The following is a 27629-nucleotide window of genomic DNA, read 5'->3' on the forward strand; positions in this document are numbered from 1 at the left end:
ACTGTTATTGAGGAAAAAAAAAAAGCGAGACCCAAAGTGAGCATGATGGCACTGGTGCTCTCTCTTCCAGGAGGCAGTGTGAGGACTTCTCTGTCACAGAGAAGGTGTGGGATTTCAGAGGACTGGCAGGTGTGTGTCTCTACACCTCCCACCAGTCCTGGGAGTCCAGGACAGGGTATGGGTACAAGAACCAGGTAGCTGCTGTCTGGTTTTCTCAGTGCAGTTGCAAAGGAACATTTAGATATGGGGGGGAATTTGAGAAGAGCACCAAAAACTATTAAGCACCTGGAGGAAGAAATGAAGAGAAATTTAATGAGCTGGTTATGTACTGTTTAGATGGTGGGTAATGAAAGGGACTGACAGCATCTTTCTGTAAAAAAAGGAGGAAAATGCCAAAGGAGAGGAAAAGTTACCAAAGAAAACAATTATAAGAAACAGGAATGGGATAAAAAAGAAAAGATTTAGCTAAGTTAGTCAGAAAATTTTCTCCTTCCATAGGACCTCTATTGGGTCCTGGTATTCTTTTTGGAAGGATGCTATCAGTGTATCTTGGGGTGACTTTATGATGCTTGTATCCCCATTCGTTTGTTCTGTTGGTGTTGAATATTGAGTTCTGCAATTCACTCCACTGAAAGGAGTGAACAAAACACTAAAGTGTGCCTGGCTGCTGCTCTGCACATTGCTGGGTGGCTGCATGGATCTATAATTTAGGTTTCATGAGGGAATCTTCCAGTGAGAAGTTTCCCTTGAGAGGAAGAGAGGGAGCTGGGATAAACTATGCAAAGACTTTAGGACCTTGCATTTAGGACTTAGGTCCACCACTGTTTTCTGGTAAGATCTACACAAGAAGGAGGGCCCAGCTGAAATGCAGAATGAACAGAAGAGAATGTAGCACTCTGAGCTCAGCCTCAGTGTTGCCCTTGTGTTCAGCCTTCTGATTATTGACAGATAATTTCTTGCAGTTTCTCACACTCTGTTCTTGTAAACAATGAATGTTTTGCATTCCTCTTTGGAGGAAGAGAAAATTGATGGACTGTTGATGGGATCTATGGGGTCAGGAGGTATTATCCTTACTCTCCAATCCATGGTCAACGTTGGAATTCTATAAATAGACATGAAATGTAAATAAAGTGGTTCTTTCCTGCTTGATTCCTCAGTCAGTGAGTGTGTGTCTCTCTCTGTGTTATTAGCTAACACCTCAGCTCACAAACTTGTTTGGAACCTACCCGGAAGATGTCATCTTCAGAGGCAGCAGAAACTGCTTCTTTCATGGCCTTGTCCAGCTCTTCTTCAGCTGTCAGGTCTCCAGAAATTGCTCGTCGGATCTCTGGCCCGATGTCGTGCAGCGTGCGCAGACCAGCCTGCAAAACAGCAAACTATAGAGCTTCATATCTCCGAGTGGGCACAGGAGAGGTAACAGCACTGCCATTCCCTCCTAACCACTGTGGAGCCCCCTTGGTTAACACAGCACCCCCAGCTCCTAGAGAAACACCAACAAACCCTGCTCTTTCACCTCCACCTCAGAGAGGGAGAAACTCTTTGCACTACAAACCGAGGGATGTTTGTTGCTAGTTCTTGGCTTCATCACAGCAGGACATAGACATAAATCCACGGGTTTGGCTAAGCAGGTCTGTGTGCTTTCTACTCTGGGTTCTCAGATCCACAACCAGAAGCTCTAGAGCAGCCACAGTTCCAGCTGAACCATGTTCTCTGGTGCCTCAGAAAATATTTTATTTTTATCATCAGCTTAAATATGAATTTAATGACTAAGCTTCTGGCATTCAGACCTGTAAAGTCTTCAAACCCCTCAGACCCCTTTGGAATCTGTTCTAAAGAGTCCATCCAGGGTGGTAAACTGTGGTTATGCTGAGGCTTCATTCTGTGTTTGTGCCCACATCACAGCACTTTTCAACCTGCTGAAACTCCAGAGTCACCCTTTTTTCCTCAATGTATCCTCGAGGGACATAAATAGTCCTGCTTGTACAGTCAATGGGGTTTTCTCTTTCTGTCACACAGCCTGATAATCTACTGAATGAACATGTATCACAGTGGGGAGCAGACCCAATCCTAATCCTTACAGTCCTGTCCATTGGATGGCCTTGGCATCCAGGTATGCTTTTTGCTTTCTAAGTGATTTTTGCCTCCTGGCAGCATGCACTCAGAATGGGTCAAATGTATGTGGGAGTAAGCAAATGTCTGTAGGACACTTCATACCAGTCCTCTAAGAGGATCCCAAATTTCAAATATCACTGGCAGATTGATAAACTGTGATTTTGCCTCACCCGTGCCTTCCATTTCCAGAGCTAAGGGATTGTGAACCCATGGTACACACAGATATTTGTCCACAAGGATTGGTGTGATAATTCAAGGTGTCTACGACCTCCTGTCCAGCAGGGACAGCCCATTGCAACCCCCCCCAGAGTGGTTGAAGAGGGAAGTGGGGCCACCTGTCTCTACAGTACCAGCCCTTGTCACCTGGGGCCCGCTTGTCACCTGTAAGGACAGCGCGTTGCGCTGCGAGGGTTTCCCCACCAGCCCCTGCTCTTTGCGCTTCTTGAACTTCCGGAAATATTCCTGGATCAGGAAAGTGGCGTAGAACTTCCCCACGGTCACCTCGTCGTCTGCAGAGGCGGGGAGGGAAAGAGCAAATTAAATGAGAAGCTGATTTATGAATAAATTTGTAAAAAATAAATTAAATAAGCAGCTGGTTTATCATGTATTTGCGGACGTAAGCCTTGCAGAAACACTGGGTGCTGCAGTGCATCTCTGCTTTTTATGGCATCAGGATGCAGGGCTGAAGGAAGGGGTTTCTCTGCAGCCAGAGCTTGCTGTGAGTAGTCAGGAGGAGAGGTGCAGGTGGCATTGAGACTGGCTCTGCTGGCACTGAACCCCTGCAGCAGGAGCACATCTAACCTCTGCAGTCTCTGGTGTTGGTTAACCACAAAGGATCTCGTTATAGCAGCAGCCTCCCAGTCTGGGTCAACACATGCTGCTGTCTTGTGACAGCCTGGGGTAAGACTTACTCACAGGCTGGCTGGCCAACAGCTCTGACTGATCATCCATCCCAGGCCTGCTCTGAGCCTTCTCTGCACTGCAATTCTGTCTCTTTGTGCCTAACATGGGTGTGAGTGAGCAGAGAAGATCACCTCTCTCCTGAAATACAGTCACAGCTATGTTTCCATACAATAAAAAGTGTCAGTCAGCCAAAATGTGCACTAAGTTTTTCTCCAGGTAGCTCTCCTCCTTTCTGCAAACTCACTGGAAATTTTAGAAGACATGGTCCACTGATTTCAGACAGGCTCGGGACCTGTCTGCTTCGGTTGGCTGACTTCCAAGTGCTGTTTTGTGCTCATGGGGCCACCTGGAAAGTCAGTGAATGCCACACTGGATGCCTATGCACCAACTCCTATTTGTGCACATTTTTTTTATTTTCCTGATTTCTCAGCAGTAAGAACAGGATATTCGTGTTAGTATAAAATAGAGCTCAGCCTGATGAAATACAGATAGCTTGTAGATGAAAGTTCTGTGCCCCCTATTCCAGCTGATGATCACGAGGTGCAGTAGGACAGGACAGGTGAGGGAAAAAACAGAGACGTTCAGAGAGAGGGACAAGATCCTGCACTCACCACCTGCAGGAGGCACCACCTGGTCCAGCAGCTTCATACTGGTGCGCTTCCAGATTTTCTTAATTATTGCTCTCAGCTCTTCGTTGGCTTGCTCCAGGTTACCTGCAGGGTGAAAATCATCAGAGACAGGAATTAAGCAGACCCTGCAGAGGAGCAATTTAATGTCTGGCATGGAAATCTCAAGAGGTAAATGTCAGAGTGTTTTCAGCAGTGGAAAGTTTTGGGCCAAGACCATTCGTAAAGCTCCCTCACAGCGAGAGGTCTTCTTCCTAAATGTGCATAGTCATCTCTGGGTAGGCAAGTGACTTTCCTTCTAGATACCCATCTCCTCTCAAATGAGTCACCTTCAGTTTTATTTCTTGATTTATGTACATTCAAACCCCTCTCTTCTCTCTCTAGGTGTCTTAAACCAGTATCTTGTCCTCCTAAAGGTGCTGTTCCTGCAGTTTTTCTTATTTCTCCCCAGCACTAAGGCTCTGCATGGCAGTAGTTCTTATAATAGGAAGCAGTGAAGATAGGGACACTGAATAACTTGCTGAGGATGCAACACATGGACAGCATCAAAGGCAGAAATTTGACTCAGCAGGGCTAATTCCAAACTCCTACCCCAACCACTTAAAAGATTCTGCTAAGGCAAGAATGAAAGCAGTTTGAGGCTTTAGATGGTTTTCCAGGAGTTCACTGGCAATGACTCCAAGAGTTTGAGGCTCAGACAGACAAGAAAATCGAGTCCTTTTTGGGCCTCTGTTTCATAAGACACAAGATGTCTTACAGGGATTGTGGGTGGCTTTTTCCTCAGGAGAGTCTCTTGTGCTACAGTCAGATTCTGTTTAGCACAAATTTCAAGGCCTTAATATATTTTTTTTTGTTTTGCCACTGTTTTTTTGTACAGCTGGCACTGTGAGGTAGAGTTCTGCTGGTCTCTGCTTCCCCATGTCTGAAATGGAAAGCAGCCACTCCTGAGGCAGAGGTGTTTAGCTGTGAATCACAGACCTACACTCTCTTTTAATGCATCTCATTAATACATGAGGCCAGGATTAGACTCAGGACCAATATCTTTCATTACAGCAGGTGACAGAGTGCAACAAAGAGGACAAGCTGAGCCCCAAATCTTGTCTGTTTTCCTCAAATATACCTGCTGTCTATGCAAAGCTATTAACAGTCCCTTTACTTCTCATCTCTCTTTACAACACCACTGTTACCAAAATGTAATATTAACTCATGCTAATGGAAGCACAGGAGGAGTTTTTGTGAGATGAGACCCTCGAGTCCAAGCTCTTTTTTCTCCCTTGGACTGGAAGATCAGTGACAACAGCAGTCAAGAAGTGGCTCAGTTCTGCAGATAGGATACAAAGAGGAGGCTTCTTTACCCTTTGTCCTCCTAATTCCTGTATGAGCAGACATTGATCTAAAACTTTAAACTTTCAGACCACTGTGAAGAATGTGATCAGTAATTTGAGACTTGAAGCACTGGCTTCCTAGGTAGTGGGAAACACTGTGCTTTCCCTAGAAGATATTATCCCTCCAAACCTCTTTACATAGCTTTTTGTCCCATGTGCTGCATAGGAGTAATTTGGATCATTTTAAACAAGATGTCCCTGTTGGTTTATTCCAGCTCAGGACACCTTGGCATGAACACCTTTGTATCCTTGCAGTCAGCAAGTTTCTCACCTTCTGTCTTGATCCTCAGGGCAGTTCTGACCAATGCAAAGAGAGTGGCATTGAACATGACGGTCCCATCGCTGTTCAGTGGCATGTTCATGGAGACGAGGCGCTGTGGGATGAGGAGAAGAAAGACAACAGTCACACTGCCACACATGGACTGAAGACTGCTCTTCCTTATGTCCTTACACCCTCCAGACCTGCCATCCCTCTTGTGTCAATATCCATGGCCTGTGGATTGGTTACACGATGAGAATGCCCTGTCATTTCTGTCTCGACATTGGGTGTTTGACAGTACAAGCAGATGTGTGTCCTTGGTGCTTGAGAGCTGTATTTAGCACAGATGTGCTCTCCTAACCAGACAAAAGGCCCTGAGTAGTGCACAACCCAGCTGCTGGTGACCCTCCAGCCCTCGACTGGGTGATGGCAGCCCAGAGGAGCTGGAGAGAGGCACAGGGCAGCCCAGGGCTTGTCCAGCTGTTGCTGGCTCTGGGATGTGCCCAGTGAGGTAGAAAATGCCAGGGCAGGCTGAGGCTGTTTAGTGTAAAACAGCTGGTGTGGTGGAAGGCAGCCCTGCCCAAGCACGGGGGTTGGAATTAGATGGTCTTTAAGGTGCCAAACCATTGTGTATTCTCTGATTCTCTGGTTTAGCTGCTCTGAGCCCAGCCTCCCCCGAGCTGCAGTGTTGGGAAGGACCAAAGTTTTACAGAAAAGTTTTACAGATATACAGAAAGTTCTATAGAAATGAAAGCAAGTTTTGATATAGAAGAAAAGAATTGCTGAGCCAGTCTTACTGGGTAACTAGAAGGCAAAGCTCAAGTGAGTTGGAAGGAGCTTTTATGACTTAGAGCAAAGGACAAATGCACCTCAAACAAAAGATGCTTTTACCAAACAAAAGGATTTTCACAGGCAAACAAGAAAGCCAATGTTGCAAGTAAAGAAAAAGTCTCAAAATTTTCCACTGCAAAAAACCGAAAAAACAACTTCTAGCTTAAACTGTAACATACTAACCTTTTGTGATTAGAAAATAGTAATGTTAGTAATTATGATAAGTTATGATAAGTAAATGTAAAAGGTATTGTGTATGATGTTGATTAGTTGCTATGTAATAAGATGCCCAGCAAAGAAAAAAATATAATGCTTTGAAACATGAGTAGAATTGGGCTGCAGGACACACGGCTTGCCCATAGCCAGCAGCTGTAGGCCCCCAACTGCTGTAACTTTGTCCACGCAATAAACAGCATTTTAGGTGCCCTCTGGAGCCTCCCTCTCTCTGTCAGGCTCTTACACTTACTTTGCAAGCCACCCGGTGAGGACAGAGCTTCCCGAAGCCCAGCGGGGGCTGGATCCTCCGGAGCAGCGTCACCACGTCCAGGTGTTTGATCCGTCCCCTGGAGAAGAGAGCACAGTGAGGGCTGCATCCTGACCAGGGCTCACCCTGACCGCCTGCAGAGTGCACCTGAAAGTGTCACTAAAGCCTCTCCAGCCCCATGCTGCTGCTGCTGCTGCTGCTCCCCATAGCCCAGGCATAGCTTGAAGCTTTTTCATTTGGTGCCTTCTGCAGGATTTGCCCAGCACTCATCTAACTTCTGCTACTGCAGAAATTCCGCTGTCAGTCATACTTGAGTCAATACGTGCAAGAATTGACCTCAGCTTATTCAATGCTGCGGTTTCTTAGTGCATGAACGGGCAGTTTGGGGCTCTCTTCCCGTCACTGACCTGTTCAAAATAAATATCTACTTATTTACTTTGTTGGGCTGAGGCCTATAGCAGGCAGAGAGGTGTAAAGGGTCTATTTCCTTGTGGTTTACCTCCCACATAAATAGCCCCAAGCCACTGCCTTTTAATACTTGTTTATGCTTTGGGCTGTCACTCGAGTGAGCACAAAACAAAGTACTGAATTTCCTGCACAGCAGCAGTTGGGTTTCTCTTAAGTTTGGTAAATGGCATCTCAAAAGAAGAATTCTTTCATGGAGGGGGGAAAGTTACCAGAGCCAGAGGACGTGGATGGGGAAGAGGAATAAAAGGGTTTCCCATTTATAAGCAGGGAGGAACAGGATGCCATCTGGACTGAGTGGCTATCTGTTATACAGCTTCAGCCACTGCAGCCCAGCCTTCAAACAAGCACAAACAGTAGCATCTGTTTTGTTAATAAATGGTGTATTTATTAGAAGTCTGTGCTTATTCCCCATCCATATTAAAGGTTCCCAGCCCAGGGAGTTACCATGAACTGGAAGAAGTGTTTAAATTCATGTATCACTCTCATAATGTGAGACCCACCCACATCCACATCTGGCAGAGCCTGAGCCCAGACTAATCTCAACACTATGTCTCCTAAAGAGATCTGCTTTTATTTTACACCCAAATCTCTTTCCACAGCTTTTGCATTTTGAAGGGGGCTTTGCAATTACAATTGTCAACGGTACAGTAATGCCACAGGGATCTAAATGCTCTTTAAGCCTAAGCATGTGTCAAACAGAACATATAATACTGAATGTCAGTTAAGCCCTCGTGTGAGTTGTTGTGGTGTAACTTTAAATCCCTGCGAGTCTGCAGTTGTGAATAACCCTGCAGACAATGTAATGCAGCCATGTGAATGCACAGGTTGAGATGGCCATATATGACATAGGAAAAAACAGAGATTTGAGCACAGCAGCTCTGCTGTGAGTACAAAGTCAAGCAGAAGAGTCACAGCTCAATATCCCAAACAAATACAACAATAAACCAAGCCTGTGATCACCTTCTCTCAATCTCCTGCTGCCCCTCACTAAGTCTATATCTCCCTCATAGAAAGTAAAGCAATAGCCTGAAAGGTAACAGTGCAGACTAAATGCTGAGATATCTGTGAGTTTCTTTGAAATTTGGGCTTATGGATTCACCAGCAGTATCTTATGGTGATATCTACTTTAGGAGTTTTGTACAAAAAAAAAAAAGGCAAAAAAAAAAAAAAAAAAAAAGCATTCCTGCAGGAAGAACATGGCACTTACTGCACTGAGTCTAGAGAAGAGAAAATAATGGGCCTGTTCTCCCAAGGAGCTCTGATATCCAGGCTGGGTTACTTACTTAGCTTCAGGGTCATACTCTGCCCAGATCCTTTTAAACTCATCCAGGTGGTGTGGTCCTAAAATGGACCAGTCCCGTGTCAGGTAATCGAAGTTATCCATTATAACAGCTACAAAAAGATTGATGATCTGCAAACAAGGACAGAGATTATGTGCTAGATGAGGCAAGGAGCAGCAAATTTTACCAGGTTCTCCATTTAAGGTCTGGATTTGGACTCACAAAACTAGGAAGACATTGGGTTAGCTTCTTCATTCCCCCATGCCAGCCCCCCAGTTTAAATGGGAAGAGCCTAGAGATGGAATATTCTCATCTGGTTACATTTTTCTCTTCCCTACTAAATTGACGAGGCACAAATTTGCTAAATTCTTAGATGTGCTGTCGTGGCTTATATTTACCTATTGTCTTTGCCTGGCAGAATGGGGTGGGATTTATCTTCGATAGGCAGTGGGGATGAGATAAAAGTTCTGGCCCAAGACCAAAACTTTTAAAATGTTGCTGCTGTTCCCTGGGAGAGTTTTGGGCACTGCTGCCAGCTGCAGAGCATGTGCTGTCGCTCTGGGCAGTGCTGCATTGCCAACACGGAGCAGATGCAAGTGGGATATGTGTATTCTCACAGTCATTGCTGCTGGCAGGGGAGGAAAAACCCGCTCAGAGCCAGAAGGAAGGTAGGAGGGAAGGTGGGAAGTGTGGCTGAGGCGTTGCTAGCCTCAGCACAGCCCACAACGCACTAATTTGGTTTTCTCATTGAGGGGGAGGGAGGAAGAGTGTTCCTTTGCTGTGCACAAAGGATTGGGATTGGAAGCAGAGCTGGAGAGAGGCAGGGAAGGGGTGTTGGCACTGAAAAGGTGCTGCTGGGAAAGACCTTTTGGGGAGATTTCCCCTCTTTGAGATCATTCTTGTCCTGTGCATTGCTGACATCCGGGGAAGCAGAGGCTCAGTCTGGCAGAGGGAAGATTTGGGTTGGGTGGATTCACCAGGGAAGGTTTGGGTGGACTCACCAGGGAAGGTTTGGGTTGGGTGGACTCACCAGGAGAGGTTTGGGTCAGATGGACCCACCAGGGAGGGTTTGGGTCGGGTGGACTCACCAGGAAGGCACAGAGCATGTAGAAGCTGATGAAATAGAAGACGGCGAAGCTGCTGCCGCAGGAGTGATCGGCCTCCGTGGAGTTGGCCGGCTCCGACTCCGGGTCACACTTCTTGTCAGGGAGACAGGCCAGCATGATTTCCTGCCAGGCCTCACCTGTGGCACACCTGGGCAAGGCAAAGGGCAGGGGAAGACAGCAGTGACCTTGGATGTGACAGGGACTGGCACATTAGCGACCTGTTCCTGATCCCATGAACATTACTGGGAATTTTGCTGCTGAGGTCAATTAAGAGCAAATTAGGCCGATGACTTTGACATCCCCTGGCATATCCTGCTCCTCTGTTTGGTTTTGTTGCCATCATCAGTGTACCATTTCTGACTGGCTGTGGCTGCTGTGGGTATGGGGCTCTCATGTTCCAACCAGAATCGTGGATATGTGTGTGGCATGGCTGAGGATTGCACCTAAAAAAGCCCTTCAAAATTACCACAGTGTTGAATTTATGCCAACTTCCTACCCCTTCAGCACCCCTCCCTGGCCCCAGCTCTGGAGTAGGATGATGTGCTAAACTGAGCTGGCATGACCATGCCTAAGCACAAATTCATCACGTCCCTTTCCCTGCTAGAGGTCACACTGGCCAGATTTGAACCAAAGAAGTTTTTGATGCATATCAGTTTTGGAGAGCACTGAAAACTGGCTACCTTCCTTACGTGTAGGAGGATTTGTCTCCCTCCCCAGCACTGAGCATTACCAGGGTGAGCTGCTGGGGTGCAAGAGACTTAATGGACTGGTCATTCCATCTGACACAATTCCCAGGCTCCCCCGCTGAAGGACAACATGTTACTGCTCACCTCGGGAACATGACACGGGAGAAGGAGATAAAGGCGTGCCCGAGAGCAGAGGAATCGTGCTCCCAGACTGACAGAATCCAGAGCTGTCATACACCCACCTGAAAAGCAGCAGCACTGCCTGGGGGAAGGTCTGGAAGTTGTTGTTGCGGTTGATTTCCGTGGTGTCGTTCAGCGCAATTTTACCAAACACCTGGCAGAAAGCAGAGGTCTTTTCAGATTAGCCCTGCAAAATCCCCAAACCTCTTGTCACCCGTGGCTCTTGGCCTCACCCTGACTCTGATACTTAATGGAATCTGCTCTTCTATTAAAATAAACTTTTCTGTGTGTCTTTTATACATGTTGTTGCTTTCCTGGCTTCTGTTTTATCACCAGAAAAGCACTAATTTTGTAATGAGAAGCATCTTGTGTCAAAACAAGGTGTCCTTCCTTATTCATGCACTGAATATGTGACGTGGGGCCTTGTATTAACAGACACTCAGTTGGGAATGGAGTCCAGCTGAAAGAAATCAGTAAGAGAAAAGAAAAGGCTCCTTCCTTCATTGTTTATCTATCTTCGTCAGGAGGAAATTATAGCAAAAGCCCAGCAGCTGCAAAGCCTTGAGCTTCCATCTCTGTGGGAGGCCTTGGATTTTCACAAAACAATGTAAATGCATTGCCTTGGATCTGGGATTGTCCAATTTCCTGCCCTTCTACAGCCATGCTTGTCACCAGCAGGTGTTTCAGGGGTCCTCCCAGAATGCAGAGCATGAGGATGATGACCAGATCTGCCCAGACAAGGAGTCCTGGAGCTTCCTCCCATGCCACCCCAACTCCAGTTCATCCAGCCATGGCATGGAGCCTGCAATCATCAGCAAACCTTTATAGAAGCCTGTCTTTGGGTGTCCCCAGGCTTCTTTAAAAAATCTTGGATAGCTGTGGTGCTTTCAGGCAGTGGGACTGAGAGCTTAACAATCTGTGTGTGGCAGAAATGTCTCCGCACAGCATTGCCAGGACTATTTATTCCCCTTTGATAACAACGTGGCAGAGGTCTCGGGGGGGCTGAGAGCTGTAATCTCTCTGTAGCCAAAACAAGCAGCAGGAACAGAGCAGCTCTGAGAGAACACCGAGCTTCTTTTCAAGGAAATGTCACTGATAATTAGCACCCCAAGAGAAACAAGGACGTGGAGAGGAGCAGGGGGACAATGGTGGGACAGACTGGAGGGAGGGTCAGCACATGGCAGTTTTCCTCAGGGGTTCCACAAGGATGCATGTGGCCAGCCCCAATGCCACAGGCAGCACTGACAGCCCCAGCTGCACTGAGTTTAAGCCCAGGCAGCCCATATTTTTCATTTCAGGCAGATGTAGGTAAGGGAGCTTCCCATGATCTTCCTTCAGCATCCCTCACACGAGGCACTGGCAGCAGCTGCTGTGGGTGTTTTGTGTTTGGTACCTGGGAGGAGTGAAAGTGGAGGTTCCTTCCTCATGGCCTCTCCAATCTGTGCCTCCTGGGCCATTGTATGGAGTGGCTTCATCCATCAGCATCAGCTTGGATTTTTTCCACTTGAGCACATTAGGCAGTGAGGCTTGAACATTGTTATGCTCCAAGTCGTGGCAGTTGCTGATGTAAAGTAGTAGGTCTCTTTTATATGGGAAATTCTGATATTTTTATCAGGTCTGGTACATCCAGTCTTTCATGGTAGCTGCTTAATGGAGTGAGGGATGATTTTCCTTCCTATGTGTCCCTATGTGTGAGGGAACCCTATGTGTCAGCATGTTCAAGAGAGCTGCACACGAAATGTCTCAGATGCCATTTGGACAAAAAGTGATAATCACAGGTCTTTGGACTCTGGGCAAACAGGGAAAATGAAAAAAAAAGTTGGTTTTCTTATGGGAAGACAGATGTGTGGTCTTCAGGTGCTGAGATGATTTAAACAGAGGCTTGAATGCAAGCCAAGGGTTAAATAGGTAACTTAGAATGAGCTGACAGAAAAAGGGGTAGAATTACAGAATAAAGCATCTGGCCCTGGTGGTGCCCTGATCACTGTAGACCCCATCTGTGTGGGTGCTTGGAAGTGACTTAAAATGCTTTGTACAGCATTATAATACCAGCTGAATGCTCTGAAGTGATTTTATGTATAGCACAGGTAATTCTGTAAGATCTTGGCCGTCTTAGCTATTAAAGGCAAAACTGTCACGTTTACAATATGAGCTTAGTAGAGTAAATGACAGCTGTGATTACTGGGGCTACTGAGATAACCTGTGATAATTCAAGAAAACTTTTAATTTTATGTTTCACGGTGGGGCAGAGTAGATGGAGTCTGTGAAAACATGTGATTATAATAACAGGAAACAAATTAAAACAAGGTCACAGAGGTCAGATGAATTTCATTACCAGTTCTGTTGTCATTGTGAAACCAAGAAGCCTGTCATTTTTGAAGGCCTCTGGAAGCAATTATGCCATGCCTTTCTATACTGTGGCCTCCGGCCCCAGATGGCTGACTTGTCTGAGAACTTTGATTAACACTGAAGTGGGAAGTGAAGCTGAGCTTGAAAAGCAGCACAGCAAATGAGGCTGGGACTGTCCCAGTGCATCACATGCTGTCTTCAATGGTGTCTGTGCAATATCAGTTCCTTGCACAGGTGAATGCTCAGGATGATCCCAAGCACATTTTGCAAACTAAGATGTTGTGTTGATGCAGCTTCCTGGAGAAACTCTGAGTATTGGTACATTGGGTCTGATCTCTCCCATATTTACCTTCATGGCTGTAGATCAAAAGCTGATCTTTACAACTCAGTGGAAGTTATGCCAATGTGAAAGAGATGCAAGAGAACATTTTGGTTTGTTCAATGCAGCATGGGCATAAGCCCACTTGTTTTGAACCAACAAGCAATTCTTGGTGGATATTCCTTCGAGAATGTGGAGGGCAGGCATTGTCTTTTTACTGTTTGCATATTGTGTTCTGCCATTAAATGGGTCACTATTTTTTTGTTTGCTTTCTTTTTTTAAATTTGTTGTTGTTGTTGTGCTGTTGTTGGAAGTACCCAGTCAGACGATGTTCTCCAGCCAAGGTTAGCTGCCATTCTTACCTTACTGGGCGAAAACATTGCTGTAAGCCCCCACAGCCACACATTGATGTTGGTTACCCTGTAAGCCTGTTCCCATGCTCTAGCAGGAGAATACAAGCACAGCCGAGCTCTTTAAGCGTCACTCACCTGCATCCCAATCACAGCGTAGATGAAGAACAGCATCACTATTAAAAGAGCCACATAGGGGAGAGCCTGGGAACGAAAGAAAAAAAAGAGAACGCTGTGTCTCTGCCTGGTTCGTGCTTTGGGACGCTCCAGACCAGGCTCTGTAGTGCGGGCAGGTGGCCACTAGATGCCTCTACAGCCCCACGCTTGCTTGCCAGCCCAGCCCAGCCCAGCCCAGCCCAGCGGGCTGTGCTCTGTGCCATGGGGGATGGATGGATGGATGGATGGATGGATGGATGGAGTTTCGCTGCCCTCCTCTCACTCCCGCCCTTGACCGAGGCAGGAAAGCGAGGGAAAACCAGTGTCTACACCTGCTTATCGGGAGGAGAAAGCTCTGACAGCCAGGATTACTCTGGCACTAATGGAAATATCACTAATGTGCTATTTCCCTGGATCCAGAATGGTGAAATAAAAGATGTGACAGCTGCTGGAATATTAACTCAAGGCTCTGCTACAATGGCTGGTACCACCCTAAGCACCTCGAGCAGCATCAGCACCTTTCCTGTTCGGTGTTAGGTGTCCCTGATGGTGTCTGCCATGCACTGAGTGTCAGTGATCAGCCTCTGAAGGGGAAATGCAGAGGCTCATATCAGAGCCCTGATATGCAGAGCTGCCTCCCAAGGCAGAGGTCAGTGCAATCAGCAAGTGCTGAGTGCTGCCAGTTTCCTCCACCACTGACAGGAATCAAGGGCTCAGGACTTCGGAGGCTCAGGCTTTTGAGCTGGAATATTTTGAAATATATAGCACTCAGACCAGAGGCTTTCAGAACTTGCTTCAGAGGAAATAGGTGGACACATTTACTCTGAAGATGTGAGCACAGTCCCTGATCTAGATTTTGAACACCCAGTTTCACAGAATATAATGAGCCTACAACATTATCAGAGGGCTGCAGCACCTCTGCTATGGAGACAGGCTGAGAGAGTTGGGGTTGCTCAGCCAGAGAGATTCTAGAGTACCTTCCAATACCTAAAGGGGGCCTACAATAAAGACACAGAGGGATTTTTTTCAAGGGCATGCAGTGATAGGAGAAGGGATGATGGTTTTAAACTGAAAGAGGACAGGTTTAGATTAAATATTAGGAAGAAATTATTTACTATGTGGGTGGGTGAGACATGAACAGGTTGCCCAGAGAAGCTGTGGCTGCCCCATCCCTGGGAGTGTTCAAGGCCAAATTGGATGGAGCTCTGAACAACCCTGTCTAGGAGAAGGTGTCCCTGCCCATGGCAGAGTGGTTGGAACTAGGTGATCTTTAAAGTCTCTTCCAACCCAAACCCTTCTGTAATCCTAGATTCAACACAACTAAATCCCACAGGAAAAATGGAGGGAATATTTTCACCAGCCACCATGGAGATTTGACTAAGATCTGCATAAATAATCTCAAAGAGATCTGAATATTAAAGTGGTAAAAAATAGTCAAATTCTTTACAATGTCTGTAATCATCATCTTGAGTCTCAGGACAGATTCCTCTGGCTTTTTAGGGGGCCAGACAAATTGGTATGCTTACCCCACAATGTCACTGAAGAGATCACCAGCTCAGAACTGGGCTCCAAATATTTTGTGATGATTTAAGTGGGACTTGATGCACACAATACTTAAGGGCTCCTGAGATAGTGTCCAGACAGGACCTGAGGTGTATGACCCTAACAGTACTTGTTTTCTGACAGTACTTCTGTTTTCCCATCCAAATGGGGATGGAGAAGTGTCTTCTCTCCTGTCTGTCTGCCCCTTCACTTCCTTTTCATGTTCTTCTGCTCAGTCCATTCCTCTCCACTAACTCACCTTCCTGCTCATCCCTGCCCCTTGTTCCCCATGGCTCCTCCATCTCCCCACCTCACATATTCTACACTCCTGTCTCTGTCCTCCTCTGGCTCTGTCCTTCCCTGGCGTCACCACTTTGTCCTTGTGATTCCCACGGCCCTGCTGTGCCCTCAGCACCCTCTCACTTCCTACTCCTCCCACTCCCAGGCTGACCCTGATGCTGTCTCTGCAGATGGAAACCCCGCTGAGCATTTTCCCACCACTCTGACCAGTGCCCCAGCTTGTACGTCATCCCTTCATGCCATGCCCAGGGCACATGGGAGTGACCATGGGATCTGACTCCAGCAGTTTGTTGCTCATTAGGCTGCCCTGTGTGAGCAGAGATGCTTCCTGGAAGCATGTGGGGACACTGAAGAGACACTGTGCCAAAATCTGCTGGGATCCCACATTTCTGACAGTGGGAGTGGCTGGATTAAGAGAGGCACAGTGGCTATTCTTAGCTACCAAAGGAGCCTCCCGGTAGCTCCAAGAGGAGGAGCTTGGAGCAGAGAATTCCGTGTTATAAATGGCTAAAGGCTTTCAAGGGAAAAAGCAGTTGCTTGCACTGCTGCCTTTTTATTTTTCCCCTCCCCTGCTGTGGAAGAGCCCTCCCTTCATACTTTCTCCCACCACCCTACAGCCCTGCCTGAAGTGACTCTCCAGTTGAAGAGCTCTGAAGGTCACTGGAGGGAAGTACCAGGTGCTCCCTTTCCCATCCATCTCCTCCTCTCCAGCCATGAGCTGTGACAAGTTCAGCTCAGGGCCAGCTACTGCTAAAGAGGCTCGAGGGGCACAGGGGCAAGGGGAGGAGAAGCAGGAACTGGAAATTGTGACTCTGTCCCCTACATCAGTGCTGGCTGAGCTGTGCCAAGGGAATCTCGTTCCTACGCATGCAAACAAAATGGTTCCCAGTGGCACTGCTCAAATAACAACCTGGAAATTGGCAGCTCTGCAAGCAATGGAAAAAGTCACTGTGATATGGATGTGTCAGAAACCTGCTGTGCAGGGTTAGGTCCTCTGGCAGTCAGTGAGTGTGCAAAATGAGTTCCTTTGCATCAGGCTGGTGGTCTGGCTACTGGGACCACTGAGAGCTGTGCTGGAAAAAGTCCATGCTGATCCCTGGTGTGCACGTGTGCTACTTCTGCTGAGAAAAGGCAGAATTGCAATGAGCTGCAGCACTGCAGGCTTTGGTCCCAGCTTGTGTTGTCACTGGTGATGCTTAAGTTTTAAAGTGTGGGTCAGTTCCTGTTCCATTTGAATCAATACAAAAACTATTGACCATTTACAGCCTATAGTTGCTGTTTCAAGACTTGTGTGTTGCACAAGTTACTCTTTGGTGCTTTTATCCAGAGGTGTGTTCTGCATATTTGCTCATGTTTAGGCCACCATTTGTATTCCTGTGCTGTGTTTCCCTGCCACTTCCTTTGGACATGTGCCAGCTAACATCCAGGTTGTGCTGGTCCAGTAAATCCAGGTCAAGTACTTTTAAAATGCTTAATCTCTGCCATTTTACTATATGTGGCTAGGTTTTTTTTCTAGCAAATAACTGTGGTGATTTTTTTCCCTCCAAAGGTGATGATTCTTATCCAGTCTGGTCTCCTTCACTTCCTCCAATCTACTCTGGAACTTTACCTACCACTGAAATACAACCTGTCTCCAGGGAAAAAAAAAGCAGCAGCAATTTAATAACTTGGCATTGTTACCAGCTCAAAAGAGTAGGGCTAAAAAGGTGAATTCTTCCTGGATGAAAGTATGGAGGCCACACACCTCTAATACTCAGTGGAAATCCTCAAAACAAGGCTTAAAGGAAACTTAATTGACACCCAGGCCTTCCCCCCCACAGCTGTATATTTCACTTAAAGTTCCACATATAAAACACAGATCAAATAAGGAAACAAACAAAAAAAAGGAGATGGGATTGAAGGGTTACAGACAGGCAGTAATTGAGTTGAACTGAACTATTAGGGCTGTTCAGGAGAGCCTCATGCTTTCAAGGTGAAACTCACACCCTGCGAGTTCCATTTACTTGACTCATTCGTGCCCCTGGGCACCTTTGAGCTGAGGCACTGGGCGGAACCAGGATCCAAAGGAGTTAGGTGTTTTCTTAGAGAGAAGTGAAGGAGTACCTGGAAGGACTTGATGAAGGTCCAAAGCAGGGTCCGGATGCCCTCCCCTCGGCTCAGGAGCTTCACCAGGCGCATCACGCGGAAGAGTCGGAAGAAGGTGATTGAGATGCGAGAGTTTTCCTCTGCGTTCTGGAAGCCATTGGCACAGAGGCAGGAGTTACAACAGCACGAGAGCAACGAGGGCCCTGGGCCACAGAGGATGCTATGCCGGGGGCTCACTGCACTGTTCCTTGTCCTGGTGCTGCTCCCTGGGCTTCCACTCCCTGGCGCCCCAGGGACAGGACAGGGTGCTCAAGGCTGCCCTGTCTCCCAGGAGGTGAGGCTACTCTCAAAGCCATCAGCCTCTCCCTTCAGTCTGCCTGGGCTTTCAGGGACTAGGGATAGGTTATGCTTATACCCCTCCAATACATCCCATTGGAAAGAGGCAATTCCCCTTTGACCTTGTGCTGGAGCAGAAGGACGCTTTCCCTTTTTTGCCTTAAGTGTTTCACCCCAGTGAGTGTCTGAGCCAGCAGCTCTGGTGGATCTGGTGTCATGCACCAGCCACGTGCTGCTTGCTCTGCTGGGAAACAGCAGCAGGTCCCAGATTTGCTCCTGGGATGCAAAATCCCAAGGGGACACGGTGTGTGCTGGTGTCACTGGTGCCACTGCCAGCCTGGCTGCCCCTCTGCTGCTGTGGCCATGCCCCTGCAGGCTGGGCCCTGGTCACTCTCTCCTTCTGCTGGGCTTTTCTCATTTCTCATGACCCCTTTGTATTTCCCACAGTCTGCGCGCTGACTTTTGTTTTTTTTAAAGCATTTTATTTTGGCTTCGCTGCTACTGTTCAAGCGTGGAGTATTTTAAAATAGTCTTTCTTCTGGCCTGTTTTTTCTCACAGCATCTGCTTTGTCCCTAAGCATTTTCCCCTGGGGTTGTAACCAGCTCTGACGTTCTTCAGCCTTCACATGTGTGAAGGCAACATCCATCTGAAGGCTGCTGCAGCAGCAGGCTCACCTGGCCTTGGCAGAGGATTCACTGCCTAGCTCAAGGGCACAGATAATGCCATGTTTTCCAGTTTATTAACCCCCTAAAATACTGTGCCAAGCCTGTGGAGCTGGTGCCTTCCGGCAGCAGCACTGTGGGAATGTGACCTCCTGTCACAGGGGGAGATAACACTGTCACCCTCCCACTTGACCTGCTGTGGAGCAAAGTGCATGGAAACCCCCTCTCTGTCCCCACCCAGGCTGCAAAGACTGCAGTTTGAGTCTAAACACCCCCGGAAGAGCAACATTTAGGAGGAAGAAACAGTGCAGATCACCCCTGCTGTTAACTACTCACCACTGTGTAAACCAAGAGAGAACAGACCCTTTGGATTTCCTGTCACTGGGCAGTGAAAACAGCAGCTGCCTGCTTGTCTGCTTCTGATAAAACCCAAGGCACAGGAGCAGCCTGGGTGGATGTTTCTGGGATTAAATGTCCAGATGTAGATATGTACCTATGGCAGGGGCCATAGCTGTGTGCTGGGTGTGACCCCTGCTCACACAGAGAGCTCAGCACCATGTGCAACAGATCAGGATTGCACCCAGCTGCAGTCTGTCTGTCTGTCTGTCTGTCTGTGGTGTGTCTGTCACCAGGTAGCTTCCTCCAGTCTGTACCAAAGGCTGACACTCGCTGCCCATGGAGTAATTGGGTGAAAAAGACTAAGGAAACAAGGAAAAGCCTGAGTGCTCCCTGCACCTGACCCTTGTTTGGTTACTTGGACATCAGGCTTCAGTGAATTGGAGGGAGGTGCTCTGAGGTGAAGGAGGGAGTGTGGCCTTCAAGGGATCAAAAATCATGGCACTGAATATCAGCACTACAGTCCCAGAGGGATAACTGTAAGGTCAAATACAGTCCTATAGAAGCCAAGCTCTAATACCATCTAAAACAGAGCTGAGGTACAAATTTAGAGGTTGTGTGGACAGCAATCCTGCTGTGGTTGTGACTAAAAAAACAGTGTTTTCTTATTCTACCTGCTGTGCTTCTTGTTGGCTTGGCTCTTTAGGTGGCAGCAAGTTGGGACATGGGTCTGGACAGAGGTTTTAGTATTCCTTTGTCCTTCCTTGCTGAGAGGAGGCAGCTCCTGCAGGCAGAAATTTATCTCTGCCCTCCTAGCGTCCTGGAGCAAAAATCTAAGCAGCAGATAAAACAGAACAAATCCCTCCCTGACGCAAATCTGCAACTTACTGGCATCAAACCACTTAGCCAAAAACTCAGCGGTGCCTCAGAAGATTACAGTCATTTTAAAACTAGGTGGCTGTAGATCAGCTGATGCTTGAGTAGCCCTGCTTACTTCTTCCTGTCTTTCATCCAGCTTTTTGAAGGTGTATCCTTGCCACAGGAGGGAGGTTCTGCAGAGTGGCAATCCAGAAACTGGAGTTCCTGCAGCTCTGTGGGGGTGGAGTGGGAACTGCTGGGCACACCAAGGCAGCAGTGTCTTGGGCGCCGTTGCACCACTCACTCTTTTTTTTTTTGTGCAAAACACAAATTCAAATGTTCTAATGAATTATCTCGTTGAAGAGGAGTTTCAGAGGTCCCAACCCTTTCTTTTCTGGACATGAATTCACACTGCAAACTCATTCAGCATCACACTGGTAGTGACACAGGGACATCCTTTGTGGCTAACAAGAAATCTTCCCAGGTCCAGTTCTCTCTTGGTGGTTCATTAGAAGGCAGAACGACAGTTAACTCGACCAAAGGAAAGCTCAGGATGCACAAGAGATACACATGTGCAGCATATTCACAGCTCATGTGAACACCAGACTCACACCAATACACGACATGGCAGCTTCATGCACAAATAACTAGGCTGGGCTTGGAGAGAGAACTTGTGATCACGGAGAAGAGAAAAAAGGAGTGTGTTAGAAAGAGTGTCACAGAAGCTGGGAGGGTGGTCTGTATTTTCGGTCTTACCATAGAGGAAGAGCATTGGGTATGTTCAGCTGGCTTTAAAGAAAGGCAGACAGAAATAAGCTGTAATAAGTCTCCAATCAAGAGCCCTAGTAAAGTAGGTCTTGGCTAACACAGGAGCAACAAAATGGCAGAAGAGGGCAAAAGGGAATTGGAAAGAAATGCACAAGAGGCTGGGCTTATTCCCTAGGATGCCCAGGATCAAGGCTGGCCGTGGCAGAAATAGGCACAGCTGCCACTGAATTTGATATAAGCTCTCTCCACTACCACCACATGTGAGTCACACCAGTGTCCCCTGAGTGCTGGACACCCTGGCAGTGGAGGTGCTGAACTGGTAAAACATTTCTTGCATCACTACAACGAGTCCAATACAGGGGCTGATTTAGCCCTCCAACTGAGATCCAGGCCATGTCTGCACAGGGACCAGCCAGCTTCTAGTGCATCCATCTGATTTGTAAACCCATAACATCCCAGTGCTAAAGCAACTCTTTCTGTTTATATATCCCCATTCCCTTACACACAGTTCTGGGTGAGGCAATGGGTTGGGAGAGTCTCACTGGCTCTTGGCAGCCCTTCAACACCCAGCACCAGCTGTGGAGAGTGGGTTGGTGCAGCTAATTAGCTGGCTCTACCTTCACCCACCTCACTGCAAAGTCCTAGGGACCAATGGATGTGTTCTTGGAGGCCAGGCTGAGCTGAGCCAAGCCCTGGTCACACCTGGAAGAGCAAAATTGCTGCAGACACTCTGCCTGATATTCCTTGATTAATCTCTGTGGCCATTTCCAATACTGAGAGCAATTCTAAAAAATAGCCAAGGCTGCAAGTATCCTTGGGTGTGAGAAGCAGAATTGCAAATTAAATAAAGCTGTCTTTATTGGGAGTCCTTCAGTTCAATAGCAACATAATCCTTCAGGCCTAACCTCTACCATATGCTAAACCTGTCTGCTACTTTAGCAAAGTGGGAACTGATGTATTACTGATGTATTTCTTCTTCTGTCAGTGTCAGAATTTCCCACTAGTGCCATGGAGGACTCCTGCAGCATGCTCCTGCTCTCCAAGGAAGCTGCAGTAATCAAACTGGCATTGTATCACCTGAAGAAAAACTGCAGTTTGGATGCACAGCCTATTGGGTGGCACAGGCAAATTAAAGCGATTAAAAACCCAAGGTACACTAACTCATTTAATAATCTGGGTTAATTCATTGGTTTGGTAGTGTCAGCTTTCATTGCTTTTATCCTCCTCTTTCACGTTTGCTCTTGTGTTTTCAGATCACATACAGGCAAAAGTTGGCTTGAATACCAAATAAAGAAGCAGTGCCCATAGAGACATTTCTTAAAGGTTGGGCATAGATTTTGATTTTGTGCTGCTAGGGAAACATCTTTCCAGCAAAGTGTTTCTCTATCCCATCCCCCTTTCTCTTTCTAATTCTGCAAATCACCTTTTCTTACAGTAGAAGGACCCTTGTTCTGCTGCTTGCTGCATTCTTGGTACAAAGGCCCTTCAAAATAACTGAAGGAAGCCTAAAAATTTTTGGGGTTCTCCATCCTTTCTGGCTGACAGGGTTGGTGCATCTGTGACTGACAGGCTGAAGAAGCCTTTTGAGGTGCTGTGTGATATTGTGCCTTCATTGTCATTTCCTCTCTTATCCCATGAGCTACCTGGGCTGTGTTTTAAGATGTGGTCAAAATTGTACCAAATTATATCCCTACTTATGGTAGAGGCTCAAAAGCAGCCCAGACAAGGTTCTGCTAATGCTGGCAGGTGGGATTTGTACAAACTGTGGCACTGTGGGCTGAGGTTCCTGCCATGCTTGTGCACAGTGAGGGAGTTCATAAGGGGGAAATCAACCCCCAGCTTGCTAAATACATTTTCTGGTCTCCACAAAGGTTTCAGAAAGGAGAGAAATCCCAACACCTGTGCCAAAGGGGCACCCCATGCACCTGAACACAGGTACCTGAGAACCCATTACTGGAAATTTCAAGTGTGGCCATTGTGAACTCTAAAGCTGAGAGAGCTTCTGCTAGATTATCCAAGAATCTTCAGCCTTGCCAGTGATGTGGGAATGACAATTTTAGGACAAGGGCAGGCAACTGGCACCTGAGAATGTAGTGGTCACATCAGCTCCCAGAGATGGAGCCATGGTGACAAGTACTTGGAATTAAACCCAGTGTCTATTGCCCATCTGAAGTGGACAGGATTTCATTTCTACAAATCTCAGAACAATGTGGAAAAACAAACCCTCATCTGTTTAATGTCTCTGGAAGAGCTATTGGAGAAGCTACACCACTGAGCAGAAAGCAGTCTTGGCTGTAATGTTTAATTTGCAGCCATCTCTGCCCTGCAGAGAGACTTCAAGCCTTCCATCCTGCCCTTCTCTTTTGGGGCGTGAGTAACATGAAAATACTGAATGGGAAAGGTCCACAGCGGGGACATCAGTCAGAGAGGATGTTCTGAGCAGTTTCCCTTGTACAGAAAAGGGATCTGAAGTATAAATTCCAGCTCCAAGGCCATATTTAGAGTGATATAGAAGAAAACTTGCAGGCTGAGTGGGGAAAGAAATATCTGAAGCAGGATGCACCTGTACAAAGACACTCGGGGAGATGAGTACAATGAGAACTCTTTGGGTATTTCTTTCTTTATTTTGATGTCACTATATTAAAAAAGGCAACAGAGATGCTAAGGAGCAGAAGAGGCCAAGAAAGAGAAGAGAAGGTTCTAGAGGACCAAGTAAAAATTCAGTAAGATAAAGACTGAGTGATCCCTGCAACATGTCTGAAAACCTCCTCAGAATATTGTTGCCTGCATACATCTCATTCACGTTCAGTGTGTACACGAAAAGCAGCTTTTTAAACAGATAATTTGCTTCAGCTGCTGCAAACCTGTGAGCACTCTCAGAGCCCCTGCAGGCACAAAAGAGGAAGGCAAAGCTGGTGCCCATCATGAAGTCAGGATCCCAGGTAAGGAAGTCTCTGGGAAAGAAGCCAGTTTTACTCAATGGAGAGATACTTAAAATCTCAGAGACCACAGCACTGGATAAGGTAGTTGTGTTCCTGCTAGTCATGCTCTGCCTTGGGTAGGTGGGAGGGAGGTTTACTTGTGAAGGACACAACCCCTCCAGGTCCTAATGTCTCACAAATCCAACTTAGTGTCTGATACTGCCATCAAGTCAAGGAAAAAGTTTCTAATGGGTTGTGCTTTGGAAGTTAGGAGAGGATAAAATTTGCACTTCAGGAGAACCAGTCTCAGTCTTTCAAGAGCAATATATAACAGAGTCAATATAGTATACTGACTAGTATATCAATATAGGGTATTTGTGCTGTAATGCAATCCATTCTGAAATTCTGAGAAGGGATGGTGGGGCTTTTCAGACCTGTAAAGACAGCAGCAAAAATATGAGCAAAAAGGCTTTGCTTAGTCACAGTAGTATCAAAATTCCCTGAAATATCCATGGCTTAGAATATCTTATGGATAAAGATTTGGAAGAAAACAAGAAAGTGTGTTAATAGGCAGATTCAAATGAAAGTTTCAGTAGGAAATTCCCGAGAAGAGATATTAACCCCACCTCATCCTTGTGGAACACTGGAGATGGAGGACCATGTTGGGAGGTTTGAGTTCCTTTTGGCTGGTTTGCTGACAACTGTAATGACTCTCCAGAGAAGCAGGAGCTGGAAATGCCTGGAAATTTAAACCACATAACCAGAGAGGCTCCTTGACTGCTGGGTAAGTATGAGTAGCTGTTGAGTAGCTGTTGAGTAGCTGTTGAGTAGCTGTTGAAGCCTGAGTGCACTGAGATGACAGGACAGGCAGCATTCCCATTGCCAGAACTACTGATGGCAGCAATTCTTTTACACCACAGGACACACTGAAGATGAGTTCAGCTCCCTTGGAAGGGATCCAGATTTTGCTAGGAAGTCAAAACTGATCTTTTCCCTGGTGTTTGAGGAGCAAAACTTCCTTGCTGGTAACATTTTACTTTCTAACAACACTTTCATTCGTAGGGAGAAATGTCTTTTTTGCAAGAGATAATTCAACCTTTATATTGTGGAGAGCATTTAAGCAGCTGAATGCACAATGTTATAATTGCTTTGCTAGAGATGTCTCAGTCAATGCACAGGTACAACTGCAGCCTTCTGGTTATGCCTGGTAGTCCTAGGTTAGAAGAGATGAGAGGAAATGTGTGTTGGAGATGCTGGCACCACAATTTGACAGAGCAGCTTCATATTTCTCAGGAGAACGAGTGGTCATGCTCAGGAGAGGTGCTTATGCTGCCTTTTGTGACAAACAATCTGTAATGGCATTTCTGCACTGAGGAAACTGTGGCTCGTGGATGCAGCTTTTGGGAGCCCACTTGGAGCAGCTGGTTGCTGGTGATGAAAGTCTGCTAAGGTATTTCCTTGATTGCTGTTGACTACTGGAAAATGAAAAGTTGCCTGTGAAGATGCCACATCTGTTGGAAATTTGATAATTTGTCTATCAGCCTTGTCCCATGAGGAAGGAGGTGATACATGATCACTGCTTGGTTTTTTCTCCTCACTGCAGGAAGGGTGCCTCTGAGAATCTGCTCTGCAGAGCTTGCCTGAAGTGTTGTGTAGTTCCTTTGTATTTGTAGGACATTGGCCTTTTCTAGATTGAGGGTTTTTTTTTGTCCCCAGAGGTCTCCTCCAAGAGTCCTACTTGAGCCAGCCAAGCTGCATCTGTGACTTTGGGCACAAGGTGAAGGGTGGAAAGAGACACTCTGGGGAAATGAACTCATCAAAACCATAGGTAAGATGTGGAGGGTAATTAAAAGCACAAATATGGCAATGACAAACCACACTGCTCTTCTGGAGGTGTTTCCTTCCCATGTGGTTACACTGAGATGGGATCTGCAAGCTTGTGAGTTTCAAGAAGAACAAGAATTAACTAAAGTGTGGGGGAAAAAAAGAGGTTTAGAATTTATCTGTGCCATGGAGACATGGTAAAAGAAGACACTAGACATTCTCTTGTATCTGTAGTGTCAAAAATCTGAAGTGACCTCAGGAGCTGCACAAGTCTTTGTGGAGAGCTGGAAAAAGTCAGGGTTTCAAATCAGCCTGGGGAGTCACCACAGCCCCTTCCAGAGCCATCTGGCTGCCACTGCTGTCTGAGTTTTTAATCACAAGGACCCTGGAGATAACCCACCAGCCACCAAAAGTCTGTGAGGTTATTATAAGGCCAGGCAGAAAGGTGTCTGGTATTTCTCTGACAGGGAGTACTACTGGATTGCAGATGGCATAATTGTCAATTCCCACAATCTTACAGTGAAATCAAATTATTAGCAGGGCAAAAAACCCAAACCAAACAAATCAGAAAAGCTTCTCAAACTGTGCATTCTTCCTTTAAGTGTGCAGCTCTGAGAATTTCTGAGAACATTTTGAATAAGACTAGCCAAAATAATTTTTTTTTCTGGCAAAAATATTTTCTGTTAGAAGAATGCTGATGCTGAAAGTCAAATGTTCTGTAGAAACATGCCAATTTTGAAACAGGCATTTCAGAAATGTAATGTTGAAATCTCACATTTTGTCCTCACACATTTTAATTTGGTTTACATTTCCATTATAAATCATATATAACTAAGAAAAAAAACTCCATGCCATATTCAACTGCTTTTACTTTACTGAAACATATGTTTTGAATCTTGATTATTTCAATAGAAATTATATTTTACAGAAAGTTTTTCAACTTCAAATTTTCCTTCTATTTTAAAAGAGAAAAAAATGTTACAAGGAGCTTTCAGGAACAAAAAAAAAAATAAAAATCGAGCCTCCCTATAGCTCTAACCTGGGTGAAGCATTGGAGGCTTTTTTGGATCATTTAATGCCTATTAGAAAAGGGCACCATCTTAGAGGAAAACAGGGAATTGAGGTGTGTGATGCTGCCTTTACTGGGGCAAATGGTGAACACCCTGCTGATTTCCCTGGAAAAAGCTCTGAGTGTTCCAGTGCAATGTAACATGCTGATACTCAGACAGCTCTGCAGAGGAGACTGAACTCTCCTGCAGCAGGGAGGTAAAATTTCATTTGTTGCAATGAGGGGAATTAGGAAAAATGTGACATCTGCAATGAGGTTTGCCATTACATTTCTGCCTGCACTAACTCATGGGGACCAATAGACACCAATTGTCAGCTCATCCAAATGCAATATATATGCATTTATACTTCACTGATTCCACATGATCTCAGACCTCAGGGGAAATATTACCATACCCCTATGCAACAAAAGCCTGTTTTGAATACTGTTAATAAGGGCAAGGTAACTTTTTAAGCAAATGAGTCCTGCAGCTATCAGTTTTTTTCCTTTCATTTCCTATGTATTCTAAGATTTTGAAATTCTGGAGCTTGCTTTTCTAATTAGCTTCTAATATGCAAATCATATTAATTTGAATAGCTTATTAATTAATTTCATATATATATCTCCATGAAATTGTCAGACAGTAGTCTTACGGTTCCAAGTGCTTAAGGTAAATATAAGGCAAGTCAATTGCTTTAATTTGGTTATGCAGATTACCCTAGATTGACAATTAGAAGACAAGTAATGAAAGGGCTGCTTTTTTACACAGATAAAAGCTCTGTTTTTTTCCCATGACTTTCAGAAAAGCAGAACAATTGGTAAAGTATATCTATGCAAATTATTCCTAATTTTCAGGATGTTTTAATAATCCTTCTCATTAGCTCTGGGAAATCAAGTCTTATGGTAATCAAGCCTGGGGGGCTCCTGAGAAAGAAGCAGATACTAACCAGTCTCAGAGATGTAGTGCTCATCTTCAGGTACAGTTACAGAGAGGCAGGTGCAGCTTGCCTGTGTTTCATCATTTGTGTTCTGTGGCACAGGCAGCCAAAAGAAGCCCTAGAACATCTGGATCAGAAGGTGCTGAAGATGAATTGAGCCACGAAAATAAATCTTGAAAGGCTACTTGTGTGCAGGGCCTTTTGTTTTACAGGTAGAGTGATTTTGAGGATCTTCTGTTTGAGTAAGAGAGGAGAGATTTTGCTGATTTGAACACCTTTGCCAGCAGCCATGTGTGATGAACTTTTTTTCGTTAAGCTTGCCTTTTAATTTGACCAGTTCTTGTTTCACAGGGCAATGGTTCCCAGGGGAGATGATCAGTCTGTCCCAGCCTGGAGCAGCCTGAGGGGGACAACCTTGGGAACAGAACGACCACTGAGCAAGAGTGAGAACTGAAATTCCCAAATCTCTCCAGCTTTCCTCGCTTTTATCACCATCCATGCCAACAGTGTCCTCAT

At 46.1% G+C, this 27629-nt stretch overlaps 1 protein-coding gene across 36 annotated transcripts in view; it reads right to left on the minus strand.

The window, feature by feature from the left end:
• Positions 1-27629, minus strand: part of CACNA1C (calcium voltage-gated channel subunit alpha1 C) — a 458186-nt gene that overhangs the window by 15333 nt on the left and 415224 nt on the right. For 19 of the 36 annotated variants that reach the window (XM_088164617.1, XM_088164589.1, XM_088164615.1 and 16 more), the window contains 11 exons: positions 20371-20403; positions 17440-17568; positions 13477-13542; positions 10383-10474; positions 9437-9602; positions 8352-8479; positions 6583-6679; positions 5298-5400; positions 3627-3728; positions 2494-2621; positions 1227-1376 (listed from right to left, as the gene is read on the minus strand). In XM_088164617.1, the coding sequence (XP_088020743.1) occupies positions 1227-1376; positions 2494-2621; positions 3627-3728; positions 5298-5400; positions 6583-6679; positions 8352-8479; positions 9437-9602; positions 10383-10474; positions 13477-13542; positions 17440-17568; positions 20371-20403 (1194 nt within the window). The remainder of the gene's footprint in view (positions 1-1226; positions 1377-2493; positions 2622-3626; positions 3729-5297; positions 5401-6582; positions 6680-8351; positions 8480-9436; positions 9603-10382; positions 10475-13476; positions 13543-17439; positions 17569-20370; positions 20404-27629) is intronic. The other 17 variants (XM_088164614.1, XM_088164594.1, XM_088164619.1 and 14 more) reach the window with 1 other exon arrangement.

Source organism: Sturnus vulgaris, chromosome 5 (assembly GCF_052056855.1).
Source record: "Sturnus vulgaris isolate bStuVul1 chromosome 5, bStuVul1.hap1, whole genome shotgun sequence".
Classification (NCBI taxonomy): Eukaryota; Metazoa; Chordata; class Aves; order Passeriformes; family Sturnidae; genus Sturnus; species Sturnus vulgaris.